The sequence below is a fragment of the Sebastes fasciatus genome, chromosome 14 (genome assembly GCF_043250625.1).
Source record: "Sebastes fasciatus isolate fSebFas1 chromosome 14, fSebFas1.pri, whole genome shotgun sequence".
Taxonomy (NCBI): Eukaryota; Metazoa; Chordata; class Actinopteri; order Perciformes; family Sebastidae; genus Sebastes; species Sebastes fasciatus.
The window spans coordinates 26,763,282-26,778,827 of record NC_133808.1 but is presented as its reverse complement, the minus strand read 5'-3'; the positions used below and the strand labels follow the sequence as shown (position 1 = coordinate 26,778,827).

Here is a 15,546-nt window from a genome sequence, read left to right as displayed (position 1 = left end):
TATTTTTATATTAACCATGGCTGCCCTCTAGTGGATGAGTACCTGTCCTGTTAGAACATGAGGGCATCTTTCATGCTCAACCAGGCAATAAATAGACTTACACAGCACAATTTAGCCTTCACAATATAATTAAAGAACATATAGGTTGACAAGGAAGTGTTTTGCAGGATCTAATGAGAATACAGTCCAAAAAAATGCTTTTCAGCCACCAAGAAATGTGTGTTTTAAGAAGCTGTTAAGCTTGTCAAGAGGAACCTGACATCATGAGGTGAAGTGTGACATTTCCTTGACTGCTTTGTTAAAGGTCAGTAATTAATTTTCTATTTCATCATTACATTTCATCTTTATCTTTGCCAACGTGTTTTTTTAAACAACATTTTTATCATGCTTTTAACAATACAGTAACCACAAGAACTAAACATCAAACTTAGATCCCTGAGACATAACATATATAGCACATAATATACTCAAAGAGATGATTGTACACAATCCCATAAATATGTAGTGGAAAATGTCATATCATCTATTATTGTATGTGTATAAGGATAAGGAGGAGCTCAGTCCATTATAGTTGATTACAATCGACAAAATTAGAAAACAAAACACAACAAATAAAAGTCAGTAAATAAATATCTCACCTTATGACCCTAAAAATGTCACGTTGACAATTTTCAATATTTCTGTCTTTGGAAATTAGTACTCATTGATATGGTTTTTTTTTGCAACCAGTGCTGTGTGATATTTTTTTTTTGGGATTCAAAAGATTTTATTTGTCACATAATACATACAAGTAGTGAAATGTCGTTGCATCAAACTCCCCGGGATGTGCATAATGTGAATATAAGAAACTATAAAGCTAAATAAACAGGGTGATAAACATGGTTGTAATTGAAAAAAAAAAGTGAAGTGAACAGTGTAGATAAAGTGTATAAATATAACTGGCAGTATTGCAGATAGTATAGTTTATACACAGATGGATGTCCTTAGGTATATTACATTATTGTTCATAGTTCAAGGCTCTGAAGAAACTCTTCCTCGGTCTCTCAGTGTGTGGTATGAGGCGGCACTTTTCCCCGCAATAAACCTACCAGACATCACTATTAACTATACAGTGAATCCTTTGTATAAGACTATACTGTATATTGTGTTCTCGAGGTCAGAGGTCAATAAACAATAACATCATGAACAATGCATGGTGTAAATGGCATCTGTGACTATTGTGTGTGCACTATACTGTGTATATGTTGAATGAATAGTGTCATGTTTAGGCTGAAAGTATTGTTTTGTAAGCATAACTATCTCATTTTGAGTTAAGCTCTCTTCTTCTTCTTCTCTTTCAACACCCGTTTGGAGCTCATTTACATCTGAGCTGAGCTGACCGCGCTGCCAAAATGTTTCATGAGCACTGCAGAGCGTTACTCATGGAAACAGTTTGTTAATGAGCTGTGTGGTCCGCTGTTAGCATTACATATCTGGTTTTAGTGAGCGGAGTGATAACAAAGCCAGGGAGGTGTTTGTTGTTTTAACTTGCTGATGAAGTAGCTGAGCTCCAACAAACAGCTTGAGAGATGAGGAATGCATCGTAACGGGGACGTGAAGGTTGAGACTCAGAGTTCATTCTTGACCATGGAGACAAAACAATCTATTAAACACTATTTGATGGAAGGACATACCTGCAACCACGGATTCAAATCTCATCTTAATTTACTTATTTGACCGTGACAATACATGTAGGCACTGTTACATTTAAATAAAGTGACAACTGATGCAATGTATGTATGACTTCCAGCTGTAGTTAATTTACAGACCATGTCCCTGGTTGGGTTTTTAAGAAATACAAATACATAAGACAACATCATACATTATTACAATCAGTTTACATATGTATGTTCCCTATCAGAGATCAGTGATCAGTGATCACAGGTTTGGTGTTTCACTTTTTTATTAAATGTTTTTGGATCAGGTTGTGTTTTTTATTTCCTTTTAAGTCCTGTCCTCTGTAATGTCTGTGTCTGTGTTCATCTTATGTTGTTTGTCTTGTTTCTGTTTTTATTTGTTTCTGTCTTTTATGTGCTGCAGAACAGGAACCTGCTGTGAACCAGTTTTAATTGATATAGCCAGCCATGTATTCTTCTTTTATTGCTATTTGATTCTAGATGTACCTTGGCAACACTGAAAATTAGAGTTCTCCCTCAGTGTGTTTTACTTTGTTTTTATTTTTATTTTTTTCAAATTGTTTCAATGAAGGAAAAGAAAAGTGATAATACTACTAATAATCATAATCGTAGTCAAACAATATTACTTAAAAAAAAGAAAAGCAGGGGGCGAATAAACTGGCCACCTTGACGACATATAAACAAATAAACAGACAACAACAAAAAACAGCCAAATATCAACAATGACAGCAAACAACGAGCTGACCGACACAGAAAAGAGATATAGAAATATTTGAACTGTGTAAGGTGGGGTATAGGTGAAGGGGTGGATTGTAATAGGAGGATGATACCGGCAGATTGAGAGTCAGGATCATATATGAAACACTTTATTATTGAATTCTGAGGTTTTAAATAAAATAAAGGAGAAGAAGAAGAAGAAAGCAGCATGTGTTATGTTGGCTGTTGCAATGGAAAACAATACTTAAGTTTCTCTTTACTGCTGATAATCATGATGCCAGTAGCAGAAGCTCATCAAACTAGCTGCACCACTTGATATCTTGTTTGCTGGCTTAACAATAACAAAAAAATACATCACAAAACAGTCAAACATCTACCGCCCTGTAAGACTTTCGCAATTTTAAATGACACATTGACAAACTGTTCTCTAGCAGCTGAATTCTTCACAGGCTGCAGCTTTCAGTTTTTCCATTTTCTTTTTTTCTGTAAACGGTGGGTGTAGTGTGGGAGTCGAGAACTGAAGCTGTTGTTAATGTGTATTTTTCACTCTGCAGCTGCACGTTGAATTTCAAAACCAGGACAATAAAGGGTGCTGAACTGCCACAAAATAAAATGCAGCACTTCAGGTCAGATTGGGACATGAGTCCATGTGTCCTGGTGGCGCAACAATAACAGTGACTACATTTAATCCGCTAGATTTTAAACATGCTGACGTCAAACTTATATAATTGTCTTCCCTGTGGCTGTTTGGAGAGAACCACAACAGCAGGATCCTTGAATGGTGCGCGGGGGTGTTGACCACAACAACAGAGAGCTTGATATATAGAATATAATGCTAGATTTGGTGAACTTCCTCCTCAGTACAGAGTAAACCAGAAAACAGAAGACAGAAGACTGGAAGAAAATATGCAGGAGAAAAAAAGTTTAAGTTGTTCTGCTGTGTTGTGCATCCTCCACTAAATAGCAACAGGTGTGTTTGTGTGGCAACTACCCTGTAGTGTAATGTCTGTTTTTAATTTAAAGAGTAAAACAGCTTTAAACAGCTTTACTTAATTCTTCTTCTTTCACACAAAATAACATCCAGCAAAATCACATGTTCAGAATACAGCTCGCATTAGCATTGAGGAGGTGACAGTGCTATTGTACTATGGTAATGACATACAGAGGCAGTATACGATTTGTGTTTAGTTATGGCATCAATACAATACCTGAGATTCAGTACTGATACCAAAATAATATTTTTAGTAGATATACCAAAGAAACCTACTAGAGTAGACACCTACAACTCCTTTGCACTGCAAACTCCCACGTTTTTCTACAAACCCCTTACCGAATTTCAGAAATGAGGCCAAGTTTCTCAAATGTTAAAGTGCCAGTGTGTAACATTACGGGGGATTTATTAGCAGAAATGGAATATAATATTCATAACTATGTTTTCTTTAGTGTTTAATCACCTGAAACTGAGAATCGTTGCATTTTCGTTAGCTTAAAATGAGCCCTTTCATATCTCCAAAGATATCTCGTGAAGTCATAACTTTACGAGAAAAAAAGTAATAATATTACGAGAATAAAGTCATAACTTTACGAGAATAAAGTCGTAATATTACGAAAATAAAGTCAAAACTTTACGAGAAAAAAGCCGTAATATTACGAGAATAAAGTCAAAACTTTACGAGAAATTTTTTTATAACATTACAGGAATAAATTCAGAACTTAACAAGAATAAAGTCATAAATTTACGAGAAAAGAAATTGTAATATTACGAGAATAAAGCCATAACTTTACGAGAAATAAAGTCGTAATATAACAAGAAAAAAGTCGTAATATTACGAGAATAAAGTCATAACTTTACGAGAATAAAGTCGTAATAGTATTACGAGAATAAAGTCATAACTTTACGAGAATAAAGTCGTAATATTACGAAAATAAAGTCAAAACTTTACGAGAAAAAAGCCGTAATATTACGAGAATAAAGTCAAAACTTTACGAGAATTTTTTTTATAACATTACAGGAATAAATTCAGAACTCAACTAGAATAAAGTCATAAATTTACGAGAAAAGAAATTGTAATATTACGAGAATAAAGCCATAACTTTACGAGAAATAAAGTCGTAATATAACAAGAAAAAAGTCGTAATATTACGAGAATAAAGCCATAACTTTACGAGAATAAAGTCGTAATATTACGAGAATAAAGTCAAAACTTTACGAGAATAAAGTCATAAATTTACGAGAAAAGAAATTGTAATATTACGAGAATAAAGCCATAACTTTACGAGAATAAAGTCGTAATATTACGAAAATAAAGTCAAAACTTTACGAGAAAAAAGCCTTAATATTACGAGAATAAAGTCATAACTTTACGAGAAATAAAGTTGTAATATAACAAGAAAAAAGTCGTAATATTACGAGAATAAAGCCATAACTTTTCAAGAATAAAGTTGTAATATAACGACAATAAAGTCATATTTTTTAGAGAAAAAAGTCATAATATTACGAGAAAAAAATAAAATAACAATTAAAATGACTCCTTTATAATATTATGACTTTATTCTCGAAATCTCAGATTTATATTTTTGATGTTACCTGTTAACTGTTAACAGGAAGTTAGCAGTTAACAGTTAACTGCTAACTTCTACCTGTAGCGCCACCTGGCAGGTAATGTGAGGTAGGTTACTATTAAAGGGTATTTCCACCCAAATTACTTCCAGGTCTTGTGTTATCTAATCATGGAGATAGTTATAGTGTAGGATGCTTAACGTGCTCTGGGTGGACAGACTCTTAAACATCACACCAGACTGGAGTTACCAATTAACCCAATTAAGATAAGCTGGTTTAGTTAGCAACCGTTACTGCAGCTGAAACCAACTGAACTCGCTCATTAGACTTTTATACACTATTATTATTATTTTATATTTATTTTTTTATTAAGACGGTGAAAATGACAAGACATTAGGTAACAAGAGTTTAACGTTTCGGTTCAATAGTTATGTTTAGACGTTGGAGTCGCGCTTCTTTGATAAGCTAACCAGCTAGCTAGCCGTTTCCTCCACGTGTTTTCAGTCGTGATGGAGTCTCTTTAACTCTCTCTTGTTAACACTCTGTTGATCTTCAACTGGCCGCTCGTTTGACTCATTTCTTGGACTTTATTTGGGACACTCAGACCTCATGTTTCACCCTGTGTGGCCTGGCTGGCCATTATCACACAGTTACGTGGCTAGTGAGTATGCCAGCGTGGTGTTGGTGCCGTCGCATCTTTTTACTCCTTTTCACAATGTGGTGAATGAACAGCCAAGTCCAAGTAAGTTAGTAGTTTAAATGGTAAAGTAGATATGTATTTAGGTTTCTGACTGGTTTCTGACTTATCACACCCCCTTTTTTCCTACTGCAGGAGACTTTGCATGTAAAGTATAGTTTCTATGTGGCTGTAAGGTTGTGTTAGTTAGCTAATGTTAGACCAGAGGTCAGCAACCTGCAGCTCTGGAGCCACATGAGGCTCTTCAGCTCCTCTCCAGTGGCTCCCTGTGGATTATTAAACAACAAATTACTGGAAATGAATAACTGAAGAAGTGAAGTTTTTTTTGTTTACATTTTCATTATTGTTTGTCATTGTTGTAGGTCTATGGTACGACGGAGTATTAGGGCCACATTGAGGAAAAATAAATAAATAAATCTGAGATTTCGAGAATAAAGTCATTATATTACTAGAATAAAGACATAATGTTATGAGGATAAAGTCATATTATAAAGTAGTACATTTACATGTTATTTTCTTTTTTTCTCGTAATATTATGACTTTATTCTAGTAACATGTCTTTATTCTAGTAACATTATGACTTTATTCTAGTAACATTATGACTCTATTCTAGTTACATTATGACTTTATTCTAGTAACATTATGACTTTATTCTAGTTACATTATGACTTTATTCTAGTAACATTATGACTTTATTCTAGTTACATTATGACTTTATTCTAGTAATATTATGACTTTATTCTAGTAATATGACTTTATTCTGGTAATATTATGACTTTATTCTGGTAATATTATGACTTTATTCTAGTAATATTATGACTTTATTCTAGTAACATCAGTCTTTATTCTAGTAACATTATGACTTTATTCTAGTAATATGACTTTATTCTGGTAATATGACTTTATTCTAGTAATATTATGACTTTATTCTAGTAACATTATGACTTTATTCTAGTAACATTATGTCTTTATTCTAGTAACATTATGACTTTATTCTAGTAATATGACTTTATTCTAGTAACATTATGACTTTATTCTAGTAATATTATGACTTTATTCTGGTAATATTATGACTTTATTCTAGTAATATTATGACTTTATTCTGGTAATATTATGACTTTATTCTAGTAATATTATGACTTTATTCTAGTAACATCAGTCTTTATTCTAGTAACATTATGACTTTATTCTAGTAATATGACTTTATTCTGGTAATATTATGACTTTATTCTAGTAATATTATGACTTTATTCTAGTAACATTATGACTTTATTCTAGTAACATTATGACTTTATTCTAGTAACATTATGTCTTTATTCTAGTAACATTATGACTTTATTCTAGTAACATTATGTCTTTATTCTAGTAACATTATGACTTTATTCTAGTAACATTATGTCCTCATTCTAGTAATATTATGACTTTATTCTCGAAATCTCAGATGTTTTTCCCTCAATGTGGCCCTAATACTCCGTAGTACATTTGCTCTTTGACCCTCACTGAATTATACTTCTATACTATATACTTAGTCTATAAACTGTGTTACCTTCATCACAATGCTCAAATGTTTTGCGGCTCCAGACAGATTTCTTTTTTTTTTTTTTTTTGCCTAAAATGTCTCTTTTGATAGTGAAGGTTGCTGACCCCTGCTCTAGCTACATAAAAAGCTTAGCAATAAATGTCTTATCAATGACAAACTGTGGTTTCTTCATCAACAGAAGAAAACAGGAAATTCTTGCTGGAAAGGTAACACACATCAAGCTTCTCTTTCTACATGTTAAAATGACCATACCATGTACACATATTAAAAGTTAAGACACTTTGAACAAGATTATTTATCAAAAATCCCATTGTGTAAATGACACTTTCTAGCTGAAAGCACCAATAGTCAACAATACAGTATCGCCGCAATATTAATATTGAGGTATTTGGTAAAAAATATTGTGATATTTGATTTTCTCCATATCGCCCAGCCCTACCACAAATAAATATGATTAACTAAGAGCTGTTTTGTTGTGCATTTTACAGCTCTGTATTTGATTTGGTGGATGCTTATAAATACCTCGCCTTAACTGACCCAAAGCTGCTGGGTTGGTATCTCTGTTTGTCTCCAGAGGACAGAAAAATAATACAAGGTATGTTTGTATATGATTTGCTGCTTTTCTTAGTCATTATATAATTTTAAACCAAATGTAGTCGATAGAAAAGAAGTAGTCGATTGTTACGACACCTGTTATCCTGAGACACCTGTTTCCTTTCGTCTTCTGTTCCTTCCTTTCTTCATCTTCTAAATGGGAACGGCAAATATCTGGCAATGAAAAGAGTAATATAGCCATTGTTTTTATTAAATTTAAACCTAATAAATGTCTACTTCCCAGTGCCCACAATTGTGTAATACAGGGGAAGGACATTTTGGGTTTAGGCGGCAGCCCATTTTCACAGTTTAAAATTGGGAGTCAGTCAAATGTAATAGTTTTCCTTTCTCCTAGATGAAGGAGGGTTTCACCACTTCCTGCAAAGACATCCCGCCCTAAGGCTGTCTCGCCATCATGTTTATGTGAACTGTAAGTCTGTTAATATGACGATATTATCTTCTAATAGCTCAGATTGAATAATTTGATAATGAGGATTTTTTTTTTATTCACAATGCAGATTCCTTTGCATGCGTCTTACCTGCCCAGTCAACCATGACGTCCTCCTGGCCTACGCATGTCTCACAGTAAATAAAGTGAATTGATAACACATCACATCAACTGATTTATCATTTTACAGGGATTTATTGTTGAAACTGTTTTGTTCTCAGATCTACAACGTCAGGAGCAACGAAGAGCAGATCTGGTATTTGTTTTCTTTTATTAAGTGCTAAATATGATTTAAGTCTGTCACTGGTAGTGGTATGATAGTGGTATATACATTTTAGTCTAGGACTAGACTCCTTGTCTGGGAAACTGTCCCCTAGTTTAATGAGATATTTAAGATATTGTATAGAATTACATTAAACATTAAAACCCAACTCTCATACTAGAAAAGCTTCAACTTACAGTTCTGTTTGTTTGCTCCTCTTGCAAGAAATATCCCATACACATCTGGACATGGACATGCTTCCCAATAAGATGAGCGAGGCTTTAACCCTGCTTGGCTGTACCCGCTGCGGGGATGGATCACAAAAACATCCAACAGCCTTCAACAGCCCCACCACTCAGGAACCGAACCAACAGAAGGCCAACGCAGTGAGGATATGAACAGTTTTCTGTCTGTATATGAAACAGATAAAGTTATATCATTGGTCTTTAACTGTTTCTAAGTTGTAAATGTAAAATTTTTGGCAATTAATAAAGGATTTTTTTGAAGGATTCGTCCCATCTGAACGAACAATGGCCATCATGGCAGATGTCTAGCAGCAGCGCAGCTGTGAGCACGAGCCAGACTGCAATGACACAAGGCCAGAGTGATAACTACACATACGCTGACGTCAGTCCTTTACAGTGAGTATTGCATCTTAATGGCTGACACAAGATGTAATTTGTGCATTTCTTGAAGCTCAACCATGACCATCTAAGCTCTTTTTTTAATTTACATTTTAGTTATACATCTGTAAGTAAAATTGTCATTGTAATTAATCAGTTTGAGAAGTGATATAAGGGTGCTTTCACACCTTCATTTGGACTGGTGTGAAAGCTGTCAATCGAACTCTGGTGTGGACCAAACAACCGAACCGAGACTGCCAGAAAAAGTGATTCTGGTGCGGTTCGTTTGTGGTGTGAAAACAAACCAACCATGGGATTTCATGATACCAGATATGTGATTTTAGCATGATTTCAAAAGCTAATCTACTAATAAATCCATCAGCTGAGGGTGAAATCTGTTCAGGAAGCGATCTTACTGATCTGTATTGAAGGCCATGTATATAAGAATGTCAGCGTGGGTATTTTCCCTGATTAATAGGTCAAAAGCTTTTAAAACTGCAATGCTTGTATCCGATTCCGTGTGCTTTGACAGTTCATTAACTCCATTAAAAAGTGTGTGATGGTAATTTCACAGTAATACGCCCCATGTGCGTGTCCGTGCGCCCCCCTGACGTTCTCACCAGTCATCTGGGAGCACGCGAAGTGGCTTTTGTACAGTCCTGTCTACCTGTTAGTCATTATTCGTAACATGCGGTCAATTTGCAGTCTAATAATACTAGTAATGCTAATAATCAGTTATTTGTTCATAAATATACACATCAGACGCATTAAAGTGATGCATAAACTTCTCTCAGTCATCTGAATTTGATTTCCCCACGTGGGTCCTGATGATGCAGGATGTCAATCACCATAACAGACCAATCAAAGAGTTACCTGTGAGCCTGTATAACGTTATGTTTCCTCTGGTTAGTTTGTAAGAAAAGTCAGTGAACGGGAACCTTACCAGAACTAATATGCAACAATAATTTGTTTTCCTTGGTCCGGACCAAATCAACCAAACTACCGGTGTGAAAGCGCCCTAAAACTCCAACCTAGATCAACCAGGGCAAACCGCATCTAGCTACAAAAGGTTATTCACTTCACTCAGGTGTGTCCATTTTGCAGTTAAATAAGGGCTTAGTATGAATAAACTAGGATCTCCCTTAATACATGTCTATAAGTATAGTAAGTGTATTTTTTATGAAACTGTTTCAAGTGCTCTGTGTTTCATCTTGGTGTGTGCAATATGAATTCTTATTGATAGGAGTAACTTTATTTCATGATACAGGTCAGAATGGTCAGCATTTGAAAAAGACTTGCCTCCTGACTACTACAGCTTTAACAGTACTCAGGTGGACGGTACAGAGTACAGTGACGGGAGCATCATTCAGCCAGTTGAGCTACCACAGGTCAGCTCTCCTCTGGACCCAGTTGAGGAAAATGGCTCAAAGGAAGGGTGTCAGGATCACATGGTGTATGGTACTGAGGACACTGTAAAAGATGATGAAGATAGCTCAAGCTTTGATCAGAGTGACGTCTTCCATAGCATCATGGAGAACGACAAGAGCATACTTGTCTGTCTGACCAGCGAAGATGTGAAAGCATTCAACAGTGAGGTTCACTCAGGTCCAGCCGCCGCTGATAGTGAAGCACCGGCAGCCAACAGTGAGACCTTAAAGTCTGCTCAGTCTGTCATCAAGATTATCACTGCAGAAAAGTACACCTCCCCGATGCCCTGCGTTACTACCTGTGACATGATGGTCGGCACTGAGCTGGCACCGAGCATGTCAGCTGTCACCCAAACTGAGGATCCAGAAACGGCCGACAAGCACGTCATCACTGAAGTCCACATGGCAGACCTGGACTACCTCGCTGAGGTAAGGTTGAATCCAAAGAGCAATCGTTATAATAGCTACTGCAAAAGGTTACACAACTTCTTTTTAATGTTTCAGGAATTTATCAAACTCAAGACGACTCAGGAGGAATGGAGAGAGCAGAAAGAGAAAATGAAAAGGTAATGTATCAGATACACACAGTCCTTCATTAAACTTGGCCCCAAGGAATTTCTTCCACAGCAGGACTAATATCTTTTAATTGTATGTATTTCCAGTTTGGGTTGTAAATCGAGGAAGGAATGTGAGTGTATCCAGCGTGCTGAGCAAGCAGAGCTGTGCCTCCTGGCCCTGCAGTACAGCATGTGCAGACAGCACTGCTGGAGACTCTACTTTATCTCTGCTGAGGGAGGACAGCTCACCCTGATGTAAGGAGACATCAATCAATATTCATCAGATTTTACATGTGTTTATCTTTGCTCTTCCACTGAGACAGTTAATGGATGTCAAACTAGTTATATATTCATCCAGATGGACTAGTATTTACCTCTCTCTGTAGGCCGAAGAACCCTCCTGCAAACATCGCAAGTGTTCTGCAAAAACTGGAATCTGACTTTAATCAGATGAGGGATAAAATCCTGGCGGGGGTTCCTCTGGAGCAACTCAAGCCTCTGTCTGTTGATTCTGAGAAGATAACCACAGGTGCAAGTTACATCCCTGCACAGGTGAGACTCGGCCTACTAACCCAATAATGTCTATTGATCTCATATATGTTAACCACAGCTGTAATGGTAATGGTCTAATTCTCCGTTGTCCCTGTTTAGATCATTGGTGATGTGCTGGGAAAAGTTCCATCTTGGTATGTTAGCACAGACATGCATGTGTGCCTGAAGTGTTTCAATTTTTAGCATGTTTAACAGCCTCACTAGACGCTGTAATGTTGTCTTTTCTGATCCCGAGCAGCTCCCGGGAGCCACAGAAACATAAAGCATCAGGGGAAGAAAATAGACGTCCCGATGATCAAAGCAGAAATGGCTGCCAGGTATGATTACACACCGAGACGCCAAAGAAGAGTACAACTAAAACCAAACCCTTGCCGCTAATTGAACCCAATTTTGGCATTTATTCCTCATAAACAGCTTCCTCAGCACAGTCAGGGGAAGGAAAAGGAAAAACAAATTAAGAATGTGAACAGCAAAGCAAGGAGAGCTGTCACTCTGGTCCCGCAGGATAGAGATGCTATCCATAATGCACAAAAGCCAGAAGAAAAGCAGACAAGTAAGCAAAAGCATTCCTCTCACATTTGATATCATTACCTGGGAGTTAGCAGATTAAATCAAAGATGTGCCGTTGTTTGTATGGACAGCAGCCGCAGGCCAAGAGCTCAACACAAGCGAGGCGTGGTACGATGCTGAAGAAGACCTGGAGCCTGCTGGAGCTGCTGAGACGGGAGAGGAACCAACAGTGATCGCAAAAGCTAAGACCGATGGTAAGTGTTCACTAGTGAATGAAGCACTATAACTGCACATGTAGAGATTATAAATTAATTTTGGATCAAATGAATCAAGTGAATTTGTTTTAAGAAACAGAATCAGCCAGCGACGAGGTCAAGAGTTCAGTCCTCTGTGTTTCCAACCTGCCCAGTAATGTGACAGAGGTGAGTTTGCACATTTCTGCTGTTGACTGCATCTCAAAGTAGTACTCAGGAAAATAACTGGTATTATAGTTGTCAAATATAATTCTATATTAATATATGTTGGACATTTTCAACAGCAACTCAGATTTTCTAATGTGAATGCATTGTATAGCACCATTAGAGCCAGCAGAGGGCACTACAGGTTAGATTTAACTAAAACTCTGTCTTTGCCAGAGTGATGTGATGCTGTGGTTTGAGAAATACCACGCCTCTGAAGTCAACATCTCTGCTTTAAAAAATGATTTCAGGTGAGTGACCGCTCTGCTATCTGAGAACATCTATTGCAACATAAGTTACTTGTGAAATTACTTTCTTTTCATCAATGTATTAGATTCATGTGTTGCAGTGACGTTTATAAACATAATATACGACACGTTGTCCTGTAGCTTATTACTAATGCAATACAAGTTGGGTTTAGTGGCGTGACGCTGTCGGCGCAGGTTGCTGATGTCGGCTACTTTTTAATTTGCCAGAACTAGGGCCGTTAAAGTTAATGCAATACATTTTTCGGAGGTGGTAGCAGGCTCAGTTTTAAAGCTAGTGAAGATACTGGCATCATACGAAACTAGAAAACCTGAGGAATCCATTGGTACCAGCCATGTCGTACTAGCTTGTCTGGAAGGAGGTTAAATAACGCTCCAAACTTACACAAAATTTTGGAGAGGAAAATCTGGCATGGCCATTTTCAAAGGGGTCCCTTGACCTCTGACCTTCAGATATGTGGATGTAAATGGGTTCTATGGGTACCCACAAGTCTCCCCTTTACAGACATGCCCACTTTATGATAATCACATGCAGTTTGGGGCAAGTCATAGTCAAGTCAGCACACTGACACACTGACAGCTGTTGTTGCCTGTTGGGCTGCAGTTTGCCATGTTATGATTTGAGCATATTTTTTATGCTAAATGCAGTACCTGTGAGGGTTTCTGGACAATATTTTTATTCCTCAGCATCAGTTTGCTAAATCAAACTCTTCATGCAGCAAGTTCTAACGTCAAAACAGCAATTTGCCTCCCAAATCGACACATTATCAGTGAAACAACAAACCTGTCTTGCTGGCTGCGTTCTCTAGAGTTGCCATAGTGATGATAAGTGGACTCCAGTCTGCCGAGGCTGCAGTGAGAGAGCTGCACGGCTGCTGCATGCAAGGCCATACTTTACATGTGAAGCACATCACCAGAAACACTGGTGGGAGCCAGAGCCAGAGCCAGAGCCAGACCTCAGCCTCCGTCAGGGGGCCTGAGTCCTCACAGGATGCCAACAAACCACAAACTACCAAGACTGACTCCAGCAGCACTGAAAGAAAGGTGAGAATATGAGGAAAAGTATAATGAGATTGTCTTCATGTAGAGAAACTGGTGGACATATGTAGAAAAGTTTTGAAATAAAAATTCAGACATCTTGGATGACTCCTCCTGAAGTTGTCTACTGTACATGCTGCATTATCAGCAATAACTTTTTTTTTTTAAAAGTCTGCATTTGGAGCTGTCAAACAGATACAGCTGCTTTAAATCTGTCCTGAAAAGCAGAACAGTGGCCACTTGTATTTAGTGTTACAGAAGCAATTAGTCAATCCATAGAAAATTAATCTGCAATTTTCAAGTAAAAAATGTCAAATGTTCTCTGATTTCAGCTTCTCAAATGTGAGGCTTTTCTGCTTTCTTTTTTATTATATATGGAAGTGAACTGAATATGTTTAGATTTTGGACAGTTGGTCAGACAAAACAAAGAAGTCACCTTGGACTGTGGAACATCATACTGGGCAATTTTCGGACATTTTATAGACAAAATTATAATGAAAATCGTTAGTTGCAGCCCTAAAATAAAACATAATTATCTAATATAAAGGAAATTTAAACTGCTGTATGTTTGTTTTTGTTGATTAATGTGTCTGTCCTCTCTCTAGCTGATGAGCCAGCCACCGCTCAGCTCCAGCATCAAGACCAGGAAGGTGGTCTGCATCTCCCCAACAGCAAAGGGAACCTTTGTGCCCCAACACTACGGCACCATGGGAAGCTTCGATACCCTGATGGCAGAACTGACGCAGCGCCACCCCGACGTCGGAAGGCAGAGGATTGTGGACGCTCTGATGGAGCTGAAGGCCAAGCACCGGGGCGTCCTCTGCGGCCTGCCCCTCAGGACCATCAGGGAGATGACGTCCGAGCTTCTGACCAGGCCAGCGAGTGCCACGCAGTTATGAGGAAGCAGTGCTTCCATTTTTTTGTTGTTGTTCTGAATAGCATCACAATTCCTCAAGTTTTTCTTTATAACTTAAATATTTAAAAGAAGGGGGAAGCAATGAATATGAAAAAGTTGTTCTTTAACTTTGTTACAATCTACCATAGTGTGTGTACTGTACAAGTAGCATTGGATTGTTTTTGATTATTATTATTGCATGTTTTTTTGGATATTCAAACATTGAAAGTTTGAGGGCTTCACACAGTGCCTCCTCTGCCAGTTGTTCGGCAGTTAAATTATTTTTTAAAGAAAATAGTTTATACAGATTTCTAAAAGTTGCATACAGTTGTATTTGCAGTTTTGTTTGTATTTTTTTGTGTCTTCTGTCAATAAAAGGACACACGTTGAAATATTTTCCTACCTCCAGCTTTGTTGTGCTCAATAAGCCCCTCTCTGTGTGTTTGAGTCAATGTCTTTCTTTGACTAATAGAATAATAGGGTATGTTATTGTAGACACGCCAACCACCAGGAGGAGACAACACACTCGAACATTAGCTATTGTTGCACACTGTTAGCCCTGTAGCAGAGCTGAAGAGAATAAAGGCACTCGCGAGTGTGCATGACGTGACATCCGTTGGATTTACCCGGAAAAAAACAGCCCGCATTCTTCACATTAAAAGCAGTCCACAGGCTGATAGAAGAAACCCAGAAAGTCGTGGAAGGTCTCATTCCTAGATTACACCC

General features: G+C 37.3%; 1 protein-coding gene across 4 annotated transcripts; it reads left to right on the top strand.

The window, feature by feature from the left end:
- Positions 1-4,963: 4,963 nt before the first annotated feature.
- rbm44 (RNA binding motif protein 44) lies at positions 4,964-15,212 on the top strand. 4 transcript variants are annotated; one of them, XM_074657606.1, is made up of 20 exons: positions 4,964-5,062; positions 7,369-7,396; positions 7,679-7,785; positions 8,140-8,214; positions 8,303-8,369; positions 8,454-8,488; positions 8,720-8,880; positions 9,002-9,135; positions 10,385-10,973; positions 11,049-11,110; positions 11,207-11,356; positions 11,488-11,653; positions 11,753-11,787; positions 11,889-11,970; positions 12,068-12,206; positions 12,295-12,417; positions 12,518-12,585; positions 12,799-12,872; positions 13,697-13,931; positions 14,531-15,212. In XM_074657606.1, the coding sequence occupies exons 5-20, from the start codon at positions 8,338-8,340 to the stop codon at positions 14,822-14,824; spliced, it is 2,379 nt and encodes a 792-aa protein (XP_074513707.1). In that variant the 5' UTR covers positions 4,964-5,062; positions 7,369-7,396; positions 7,679-7,785; positions 8,140-8,214; positions 8,303-8,337; the 3' UTR covers positions 14,825-15,212. The 4 variants fall into 4 exon arrangements, with proteins under 4 accessions (XP_074513707.1, XP_074513703.1, XP_074513704.1 ...); XM_074657602.1 differs by lacking the exon at positions 4,964-5,062 and adding an exon at positions 5,116-5,695; XM_074657603.1 differs by lacking the exon at positions 4,964-5,062 and adding an exon at positions 5,117-5,695 and having other exon boundaries at positions 11,892-11,970.
- Positions 15,213-15,546: the final 334 nt, after the last annotated feature.